The sequence below is a fragment of the Vulpes vulpes genome, chromosome 7 (genome assembly GCF_048418805.1).
Source record: "Vulpes vulpes isolate BD-2025 chromosome 7, VulVul3, whole genome shotgun sequence".
NCBI classification, from domain to species: domain Eukaryota; kingdom Metazoa; phylum Chordata; class Mammalia; order Carnivora; family Canidae; genus Vulpes; species Vulpes vulpes.
Window position 1 is genome coordinate 59,151,648 of NC_132786.1, and position 11,822 is coordinate 59,163,469.

The 11,822-nt window shown below is 39.7% G+C and overlaps 1 protein-coding gene across 1 annotated transcript; it reads right to left on the reverse strand.

Annotated features, from left to right (window-relative positions):
* Window positions 1-1,095: 1,095 nt before the first annotated feature.
* On the reverse strand, window positions 1,096-4,858 carry LOC140599507 (beta-defensin 107A-like). Its single transcript, XM_072762653.1, has 2 exons — window positions 4,789-4,858; window positions 1,096-1,446 (listed from the first exon to the last, which is right to left on the reverse strand). The coding sequence occupies exons 1-2, from the start codon at window positions 4,856-4,858 to the stop codon at window positions 1,304-1,306; spliced, it is 213 nt and encodes a 70-aa protein (XP_072618754.1). The 3' UTR covers window positions 1,096-1,303.
* Between the last annotated feature and the right edge of the window lie 6,964 nt (window positions 4,859-11,822).

Below are 11,822 nucleotides of genomic sequence, written 5' to 3' on the forward strand. Positions count from 1 at the left end.
ACATTATACACACCACTGTTAATTTTGCAAGGAAAGGAGAGAGAAAAAAAAAAAAAAACAGAAAGAACAGGGGATGAGACCTAAATACCTTTAGATTCTCAAAGGCAGTTAGTTTTATCTGAGGCCTGGGTAAACAACTTCTGGGAAGACCCCAGGACCTGCGCTACATGCAAAAAGAGAGCTTTTTCCATCCACTCGGCTCTTGAGTGGTTTTCAGAATAAAAAAATCAGCCCATTAGCCATGAAGTTAAGTAGCAGCACCAGAACATTTTTTAAAAATATGTTTTTATTTCTTACTTTACAGCCTGTTTGCCATTACTATCAGCCCAGAAAAGCAAGGATCACAAGGTCACAGGAGGGATCTGGGAAAGTGTCCAATTCTTCTGCAGCTGTTTCCACTTCTTCTTCCACCCAGCTGCTCACTGGAGCTGCTAAAAGTATTCCGTGCTCAGGCTTCTGCTCTCAGCCAGGGCCCCATTTTGTGGACATGCTAAGAACATAAGACCAAAAGCCTGAAGTGTTGCTGTGACTAAGCCAGCAACAGTGGCATCTGCTTGGGTCTCTATCTCCTCCACTGTAATGAAGGTGTTGAATTAGACTATCTCTAGGAACCCTGCTCTTGAAGAGGCCATGACTGCTACATTCTCACTACAAGTGGCCAGCATGAAGATGCTACCCAATCTTTGGCCAGCTTAAACTTTGACACAGGCCCTTTTCATTATGGCACTTGATGTCCTTAATTGAGGAGGGAGGGGAAGCCATGCTAACAGCTATCTGTGAAGGAGCTGGAGAAGCATGAGCCAGCAGGACAGCTAAGGCGGCCACAATTTGTGTCCATCAGGTGGGCCAGTTACTATGTGGTTGAGTCATCTCATATGACAGACACCAGAGTCTGAACGACAAAGACCCAAGGTCACACCTCTGTCTGAAGCCAGAGTTTTAGAACATTTCAATGGTCCCACCTTTCCATTCTACCTGTTTAGAACATTTCAATGGTCTCACCTTTCCATTCTACCTGTTTCATCTGTTAATGTGCTCACTCACTTTATCAATCCATAAAATAATTAATGGGGCCTCTGCCCCAAGTGGGGATTCCAAAGGTCAACATAACACAGTGCCTTCCCCCAGGCCCCTCAAGGCCTACAGAAGGTATTTCTCTGCAGTGTCAGAAGCTGGATTGACAGCTTCATTCATAGAATGCCCATGTTGGAGGTCAAGAGAGAAAAATCCAGGGATGTTTTCCGCATGGAGCTCACAGCCAGAGGATCTTTGCTTCTCACTTTCTGTAGCTCCTGCTTGGCTTTTAATTATTCTTCCTTTTTTTGCAGCAAAGTGGTGTCAGTTCAGCTCTACAGCCCCCAACCTTATCTTCAAAGGAAAGGCACTCAACTTCAGAGTGACCATCCATCTTCTGGCTCTGCATCCTTCTGCGTATAGCTCCATGGGCTGAGTGAAGAAAGCAAGGCCTCAGTTATCCAGTAATTGGTGACCAGAAAGCAACATAACATCACCCAGGCCAAAAATCACAATTCCCTATTACCGAGTCTCCTGCAGACACGGAGTACACGCCTAGCGATCAGAAAAAGCTCATGTCACCTGAGCAGCTGTATGGGAGCTCAGATTCCCTGCACAACTTACACAGTGTCCCTACTGGGTATTCAATTCCCTCTGCCATAGTCATTTCTAGGATATCTAGAAGCAGAGCATGTCTTCCTGGGATGGAGGCAGTCTACTTTCTAATTTCAGTAACATTCCTTCCCAATGTGTGATTGTTTTCATGTCTCCATATTAATAGTCTCAGACATATAACAAAAGGTAAAGATGGTGCTGTTTATACTGTAGGCAGGTCAACAAGAGACCACATGCAACGATAGACCACAGCCATGTGGCTGTAGAGTTTCAAGGCTTTAGGTGCAAAGATAAAAGAAACCTGAGGCAGATCCATTCTGTAAGAAATGTCAATGAATAATGGGTTTAACTCTGGAATTCAGAGTGATGTGGACAACGAGTTTTTCTTCTGAACAAAGATTAAGCTGAAGAGAGTAAAGGTATTTTGAGAGAAGTGATTGAAAAAAGTTTTTGGTGATAGATGTTCTCAGGAGAAATAATAAAAGAACTGGCAGTCACTCCCAAAGGGAACTTGTTCTTGGAAAATACAGCTTTGAGGAGGAGAAAGAACACATATTGCTGTCGTACCTGACATAATGCCATGCTGAAGAAACACTGAACCTGTTCATGCCCCAGTTAGGACTCAGACCAACAGAAAGGAATTGCACAGCCTTAGATTTCTGCTCAAAGTAAGGGGAAATTTTTTAAATAGTCCAAATTTGAACTTGGGATATTGTAATAGACTACGGAAATTCATCAGGCATCTAGCCAATCAACTGACATGGAATACTCATAAGGTGTTTAAATACTTAATTGAGGCAGATAATAAGAATGTGAATGATGATTAAAAAACAATGATAAGCAGACAATAATAATAGTGTACTTTCTCAGGGCACAGAGGATGTGCCTGGCTTTGTTTAAGCAGATTATAGAAACAGAGGGATTGGTAAACCTTCCCCAAACAGTTATTTCTCACTTCAAACAATGAGTAATGGAATCTCTGGATAACACGAGGAGACTCAGCAAAGGACATCAGTCCCAGGCCCCGTGGCTCTGTATGGTTGCATGGGTAAGTTTGGACAATGAAACAGGAATCAAATGATGTAGGTGCTTCTGTGCAATCTTTTTGATCATGAGCTTTACTTACTTTTCAGCCCTTCCTGTCAGAGCACAAAGTTGAACTTCCTCCCTAGGCTCAAAGTAACTTGGTGGAGAATTGTCTTCTTTCTAACCATAATAGTCAACTTACCTGTTTTTTGTATTTTTCCCTAAAAGAAAAATAAACTATTTTTTCATTTACTCTCTTTTTAAATGTCTTTGTTAAAATAAGTTTGCCTCTTATTAACATAACAAGTATCTTAATCTTTCAAACAATCCTATTATTATTATTATTACCCCTTCTAGAAAGTAGACTGAAGCTCAATCGTTCACACAATTTAGAAGGATTAGACCTGAGATCCAACTTCAGGTGTTTTGGTGTAAAAAAATCTGTGTTCATTACCTCTTCTACTGATCATTGAACTCACTTCCAACTCTGAGATTCTGTGCGGTTGTGGTGATTGTGGCGCTCCTACTTTGAGCTCACACTACGTTTGTTGTTAGGATTCAAATGTACCTGAGCTGAGTTTGGGAACAAGGAGCCCTTAATGAATCAGAGACTTGTTGAATGGGAATGGAGAAGATGGCTTAAAATGTGTTTCTCTACCTGGATCCATTGTCTGACCTCCAGGAAACGGCTGGAGCAGAAACCAAGTAACTGACCTGATAAATGAGACTTTGAAATGTAAGGGCATGATTTTACACCTGTTTTCAAAAGTGCAAGGTGAAGAACACTTCCCAAGAAGGCCCTTCTGATCCCACAGTTCGAACCACAGTTCTGCTTCCATGGCTTTTCTTTATGTTTTGTATCATTTATGGCACTTAATGAGAACTGTTTTGTGTTATAGTTTTTATGAATCTTCCCATCTCACCCATTCACTTATTTGTATATTTGAAATTTATCAAATACCTATTTACTATTCTGGGGAACCTATTTTTTACCAACACAGAAATAATAAAATAATAAACTTCAAGTAAATTAAGCATGAAGATCATACTCTGATTACAAATTTTTCCTCCATTTTACATACTTTTTCTATAGTGCCCAAACAATTGCTTATTAAGTGTTATATGTATTGGTTTGGTAGGCCTATTGAGGCCTGATTGTGTAATAAGTAAGTGCAGAAATCCGGAACTCATGAAGTAGTAAAGGGCTTCATAATACATGAGGAACCCCCACTAGTAATGACTTAATAACAGAAGTATAGTTGAGAAGGGATGGATATAAAAGTTTCTTGGTGAGGGGCAATGGCACCTGAGTGTCTCAGTTGGGCATCAGACTCTTAATTTTGGCCCAGGCCTTGATCTCAGGTCATGGGATTAAGCACCACATCAGGCTCTGCGTTCACTGGGGAGTCTGCTTGAGATTGTCTCTCTCCCTCTGCCTCTCTTCCACTCTCTCTCTCTCTCTCTCTCTCTCTAAAATAGATAAATAAATCTTTTAAAAATGTCTTAGGGATAGAGTCTTGGCAGTACTGAGCAAAAAGAGACCATTCCAAAGCTTCAAAGATATAAAAGCAAAGCAAACAAGATGTTAGTTGTTTAAATGATATAATTTTCTATTAGTATGTGAGAACTAGAAAGAAATTCTAAGTAATCTAAGATTAGGAGATTTGGACCAACTAATAAAACATAATAATAGGGAAAAAACATAAAGACGATACTAAGAATCTCTTAACATAAGTTTTGTTTCAAGTAGGCTATAAAAGCTATACTTGTCTAATTTAACAAGTGTGCTTGAAAGTTGCCTCTGAAATTTTCTCTCATTTCAGAGCTATCGCTGTGGCACACGCTGAAGCTGTGTGGACGATTACAGAAGATGGAAAGAGAACTAAATGTAATATAATGAGAAGTCTGAATCCCTTGGTGGAGCTTTGGGGAAAATTAACCAGATACCCTTGTGGGTGGAGGTGGGTCCAGCTCAGTAGTTTTGTGTTTAAGCTCAAGAAAAGATTTCTAGTAACTGCTTTGTGCTGGGATATTTTTAGAATACACGGATGAGTCATGCACTTCTCTAAAACCTGAACTTTCTTCTCAAAAGACAGATTGCCACCCTTACATCTATTAGGATTTCCCTCTTACCTGAGAAAATGTGAGCAAGGAGAATGAGAGCAGCAGAAACTAAGAAAAAAATTATCATGGCTCCAGACATCAGTAGAGAGAGGATAAAGGAGGTATAGTTGCTAGAATCCAGCTCTTTTATCAAGGGAAGTTGATTAAAACAAGTTCTACAGCTCTGAAAGGGCTGGAAGACAACTTTAGTTTGAAATGTCCATTAAAAGGAAACTATTTATCATGCTCCACTGAGTAACCTGTGGGCTGCTGGATCAGGAGTTACCTCAATGATGTCTATCGGGGAGTAAGGCAGACAGCTAGTCCCTCTGCCTGGATTCCTACATTCTATGTCTCTGCCTAGACATCTATTCCCTGAAGCCCCATCTCAGGTGCCTACACTTCCAGAAGATCTATAACCCTCACTCCTTTTCTTCTTTAAGATGTTACTTGCAACTTGGTCTCTTATAAGATTATCTTGGCAGTTACTAATGGGTACCTGTCATAATTGCTTTTCAAAAATGTTATTATGTGAAGAATTTTTATCCATCCAGTTTGACTATCAACTCAACAGAAAAACCAATTCTCCTTCCATCCTTCTCTTTCCATTGATTCCTCATAAAGTGCTTTGCAGCAGTAGCCGTTCAAAATATCTGGGTTCTTGGGATCCCTGGGTGGCGCAGCGGTTTGGCGCCTACCTTTGGGCCAGGGTGTGATCCTGGAGACCCGGGATCGAGTCCCACGTCAGGCTCCCGGTGCATGGAGCCTGCCTCTCCCTCTGCCTGTGTCTCTGGCTCTGTCTCTGCCTGTGTCTCTGGCTCTGTATCTCCTTCTATTTCTCAAGAATAAATAAATAATATCTTTAAAAAAAAAAAACCCCACAAAATATCTGGGTTCTTTGACTTAATTGATAGCTGTCTAATTAGGCTAATTCATGAATAGTCAAACAATTAATTCAGAAATCTTACTAAATGTTTAAAGGTTTTACATTTGTAAATATTATTATTAAGGATAATGGTATTATGACAAAATATGACCATAGCTCATATCTTATGGGAATAGCTTTCATTCAACAAATATGGGTTGGAGAACTATGTATATGTTTATTTACATTTTACTAAGAAATTTTGAATTTTATCCTAAAATCAAAGGGAAACAATTGAAGGATTTTTAAGCAGGGGGTTATTTGAAAGATTAAAACTCAAATGAGGAGTTCCATTTCTAATAAAGCAAAGTGAGCTCCTGACAAGAAAACCCTCCCACTAATAACACGTGAAACTGTGGGTAAAAAATTACCTGAAGAATATGAAAGTTGAAATAAATACAGGCGTATTTAACTTTTTGGAAAAAAAGTTGGAACTTGGAAAAATTAAACAGCAAAGAGTACATTCTTTCTGATTGCAACGTGGCATGGAGAGGCTAACTCAAAACAAACAAAAATATCTATCCTCTTTCTGAACTTATAAAGGCAGAGTCAAGGAAGACCATGGATGCTGGAAATGAAGTCTCAGAGAAGGGAGCTTAGGTTCTTTCTATGAACTCTCCCATGACTTTTGTTGACTCCCAAACCGAACCGTGCATGAATCTAATTAAGGTAAAACAAAACAAGATAAACACACAAGTACCTCTGAGATTTGAGCTGCTGCTCATTACAGACTAGGCAATACTTGTCAGTTGAGTTTATAGAATTACTTTCCTGTTCAAACAAAAATGTCAGCCTTCTTCAGAGGATGTAGCATATTCATATCCTCTTCACCACAACATTCACAGCGTCCAGGACTTAAATGATGTTGAAATAATCAGACAAATACTTTAATATATTCATTTTAACATGCTCCAATAATAAAGAAAATACATTTGCAATTAATATTAAACATGGGAAATGTCATTAGAGAACAGAAAATATAAAGAAATGTTGATACTAAAAGATATAATACCTGAAAAGATTAACTGAGTAAATTTGATAGCATCAAAAATATGACAGGATCAAGAGTCACTGAATCAATAAAAATTATGCAACCTATAGATCAGATAAAAATAGATTGAGAAAAATAGACCTTTGAGGGTCTGAGGGATAATATCAAAACCTAGAGCAGACAGGTCATTGGAGTCTCATTGGAGAATGAGGAGAGATTCCGAATGCATTAAAAAGTAGTTCGAGGAAAGAATGCCTGAAAACTCTCAAATGTGGTGAAAGGCACAAACTGACAAAACCAGGAAGCTCCTTGAATCACAAAGAATATAAATACTATGCTCAGGCCCATCACAGTCAAACTTCTAAAGTCCAGAAAAGGGAGAAAATTGTGAAAGTACACAAAGAAAAAAAAACACGTCCAAATCAGGGAAACAGCAATTGGCTTCTCCTCAGAATTGAAAGAAGTCAAAGGTTCTGTGCACTGTGCACGGGTGACTGTGCACACACCTTGCAGCAGCTGAAGAAAAACAAGCACAACATTGCCACAGCCCCAAACTCCATCTGCAGGAAAGATTCCGTTAAAAAGGGAGGAGAAAATAAACATATATTCAGGGCAAAGAAAATTGAAAGAATTTTTCTCTAGGAGAGATTCCCTACAGTAACTATAAAAGGAAATTCTTCAGGCTGAAGGGAAATACCATTTTTTGTATTCCCCAAAGGAATGAGAACATACCAGAAGGAAATTTGGTTTTCAATGAAAATGAAAAACATCAGAAACGATAAATATCAGTGTAAGTATGTAAAAAACACATTGTCTTTTAATTTTTTTGAAATTTATGTGACTTCTTAAAGCAAAATCTGTAACATTGCCTTGTGGGTTTATATTGTATGTGATGTGATACATACAGAAAATATAGCAAAAAGAGTATGAGAATAGGAAGAAATAGGTTTGCCTATATGATTACAAGCCTTCCAAATTTTAAAAAGTGGATTAACATCAAGCCTAAGTTGGATGTGTATTGATAATAGCAGTGAAGCCATTAATTATAATACATATATTATAATGCAAATTTTGACACAAATATCCCAGTAATCTGAAGAATATAAGAGAGAGAGAGAGAGAGAGAACAGAGGAACAAAATCAAGGAGAACAAACACGTCAAAAATAGTCAATTGATAGACCAACATCTTACTAATCTATCATTAATTATCTAAAAATGTTAAGGGACTGAATATTCTCCTTAAACAGCAGAGATAATCATACGGATTAAATAGGAAGACAAAACTACATGTTATCCATAAAGGAATCTTCTCTCCAAACATTTTTTTCCTTTGAGATAATTATAGACTCACAATAAGTTCCAAAAATGGTACAGAGAGGTCTTAGGCACCCATCACCAAGCCTACTCCAATGGGGACATTGTCCATAATTATGAGTCATCAAAGCTAGGAAATAAAGTGGCAGAGTAACCTCAGATCACAAATTATAAGGAAAGCATTAAATATAAAAAGACAAAGAAAAGCTGAAAACACATGAATGGAAAAACATAAACTATGAAAATATGTAGAGTAAGGAAGCTGGAGTGACAATATTCATTTCAGATAAAAAAGAATGTCATCAAATGGAGAATGGGATGCTGTGTAACTCTTTTACACAATAACTGGATGTATTAACATGGGGAAACACAGTTCTACAAGGAGAGCCGAAGATTGTGATGTCATTCTTTCCAGCAAAGGGTAGAACCAAAATTAACAAACACAGGTTTGATGTAAACAGCACTACCACCACGTTGAGTGAGTTGGTATTTATGGAACGCAACAGAAAATGACTGCAAAACACACATACACACCTGTTTCAAGTACATATGACACATTCATCAACACAGATCACGTGCTAGGCTATAAAACACATATACTTTTGTTGAACTATTGATTTCTCTCTTCAATGTGTCAGTTCCCACTTCATGTATTTCGTGGCTCTTGTTAGCTTTATACACGCTTATAATGGTCATGTCTTCTTAAGGGGTTGACCTGTCTACCACGGTACGCAGTTCTCTTGTCTCTAGCTCCATCTTTTTCCATCCTTCTACTTTTGACCTCTTCATTTCATTGAATCCAGTGTGTCCCTTTCACACAGGCACACAGCGTATAGTTGGATCTTTAAAATTTTTTTTAAAAAAACCTTTCTGCTAGGCTCTAACTGGAGTATTTAATTCATTTGCATTTAATACCATAATTGATGAGGTAGAATTTACATCTGCCATTTGCTATTGTAGTTTTCTTTTTTATTATTATGTATTTATTTATCTATGGCTGGACAGGAGAGAGAAGGAGAGCTAAAGTGGAGGGTGGGAAGGGACAGTGGGAGAGAGAGAATTCCAATAAGGCTCTGTGTTGGGCTCAAATTCACAATCCTGAGATCATGACCTGAGCCAAAATCAAGAGTCAGAAGCTTAACCGGCTAAGCCACCAGGTACCCCTGGTATTTGTTTTCTAAATTTCTCCTCCACCCACCTTTCCTGCATTACTGACTTCTTTTGTGTTAAACAGATATTTCCTGAGGTACCATTTGAATTTCCTTGTCAAATATCAGTGACTCTTGATCCTGTCATATTTTATATGCTCTCGAATCTATTCAGTGAATCTTTTTCAGGTATTATTACTTTCAGTATCAACATTTCTTTCTATTTTCTGTTCTCTAGTGATATTTCCCTTGTTTAATTAATTATGGCCCTAAGTAGGTTTATGTTGTAAATGAATTTGCAATTAATTTTAAACAACTAGATTCCAATGGCGAACAAAAGCATTATTCTGTATCGCTTGGTTTTCTCCCCTTTCTTTTGTGCTGTCAGACAGAGGTAGGAGTTTTGAAGTACAAGAGACACTCTGGGTGGCCCTGAAGGAGAAACCTGCCATTTTACGGAAAGAGCCACAGGTCAGGGAATGCCAGGCAGCTTCTGTGTGCTCAGCACAATGCCCGGCCGACATCCTGCAAGAAGACAGCAACCCACTGCAGGCCAACAACCACAAGTGACACAATTTTTCCCGACAGCCCCAGGGGGATGTAAGGGGATCTCTTGCCTGAGATTAGACCAAAGTCCCAGCTGACCCCATGCTGCCAGTCTCCTGACACCCTGAGCAGGGGTCCAGATACACCATGCTTGGACTTTGGACCCACAGCACTCTGAGAGAGGGCGTGCTGTTTTAAGCAGCTAACTTTTGTGGTACTTTGTGACACAGTGAAATAAATGAGTCCAGCAGTCTTCCAAGGTAGATCTCTTTGGGGGAGCACATTTATGTGTTCTTGCAAGGCTCCTGTTGGTTCGTGTCATTGCACAGTCTCGTGAATGGTTGTTGTTCTTTCTAGTTGATCTTATGAATTTTCCTCCACCCCAGCAATGTATCCAAAAATGACTTACTACTGAATCCCTTTGGTTTAGCAGGTCACATTATTTGGGAATATTCCCTTTAGTATGGTTTCAGCCCAGCGGTCTTTTTTTTTTTTTTTTAATGTTTTGTATTCAAACATGAGAGACAGAGAGAGAGAGAGAGAGGCAGAGAAACAGGCAGAGGGAGAAGCAGGCTCCATGCAGGGAGCCCAATGTGGGGCTCGATCCCAGATCTCTAGGATCATGTCCTGGGCCAAAGACTGCACCAAACCGCTGAACCACCCGGGCCACCCAGCCCAGTGATCTTGTGTGGTATTCACTTGATCAATGGGAGCCATGCCCCTTTTTGCCCTACCTAATATCATAAGTGCAGTGACCCCATGGCTGGTCTTTCTGTCCTGCCACCGTGGACAACTCCAGCCGGAGTTCTTCGCCTGTCAACACGCTCAGGTATAGAAGCACATGGCGGCATGTTGAATTTTCCAAGTAGCCTCTTGAAGCTCACCTCAATACAGTGTGGGTTGTGTGGATTGTGTATAAAAGTGCTGTCTTCCTCACCCGTCCCCCTTGAGAGCCACAGTGAGGTCCCAATCCCAGCCCACTAACACATTTTCCAAGGAAATTTGTCCTCTGCCTTCTCTAGCTTTCTTTTATGCTCTCAAGGCATAGACACAAGGATAAGAGTTTCAGAGCACATTTTGTGGTCGACTTCTTTGCTATTCCTGTACCTGGGGTCCAGTACTTCAGTTGGGGAATATGAGAGAAGATGATTCTTAACGTTTTGTCTTTTGCCATTTTGGAATTCAACACGAACTGATCAATCTTGTTCTAAAGACACTGCCATTCCCTTTTTGTTATTGTGAGGGGGTTTTGAAATGGAACCCGCATCAAGAAGGGACAATACATGGTTAGCATAGTAAGACCAGAGCCACATTTTCAAAATTAATGGAGGTAACGTCATGCTAAGCAGGAGCATTATGTAGACTAGAGTGGAGATACTTCAGGGGAAAACCAGTGTCTCTTCCTGACCATTTCCCTCTGACCCATCCACCATATAGAAGACTTTCTCCTTCAGAAAATCCAGAAGACTGACATCCAGAGATCTCCATGAATTACTATGGAAATTAATAGAAATTTATCTGAGGAAGCCGTGGGAAGCCACTTGACCCTAGAAAGTGCTGATTTTAATAAGAAATTAGTATGGGTTGAGATTTTATTATTTTATACGGAGGATTGATTGTCTCAGGAAAAGGGGGGGTGGGTAAAAAATAAAAGTCCTAGAAAGAAGCCAAGTGAAGAGAAAAGGAGAGAGCAAGAGAAAGAGAGAGGGGTAATTGGTCTATGGGATGCTCTACAAGGTATTAGTAAGGGAATATCAGGGCACAGCCACTGGTCCACCTCTCTGTATGACTGAGACATACGCATGAATCCTTCCATAAGAGACACCAGTTAGAGTCCAAAGTGTTTTCAATTTGGGTAATCAAGGAGTGCAGTGTTTGGAATGAGTAGGGAATATCTGGTCTCATGGTCCTCTCAACCATCCACAGTGCTCTTGCTGTGAGGACCTGAGGAGGACCCACCGACAGATGATCACTCCACTGTAGATTCTTATGTTGCCCCATTGCCCACTTCCCTGAGTTAATTCCTGCAAAAATAAGGGAAGCAGTCTGGGGTTGGCAGAGGTGATGATTCAGATACCTTTTGGAGAACAATTGAGCAAACATAAATAGATCTGACAGTAAGACCAACAGAAAAGCCTT

What these genes read in the sequence shown, in the direction of transcription:
- LOC140599507 (XM_072762653.1), bottom strand. Translation starts at nt 4,858, where the DNA reads ATGTCTGGAGCCATGATAATTTTTTTCTTAGTTTCTGCTGCTCTCATT. An exon ending in CCTTGCTCACATTTTCTCAG is followed by an intron (nt 1,447 to 4,788) that starts GTAAGAGGGAAA and finishes TTCTTCACTCAG; the next exon opens with CCCATGGAGCTATACGCAGA.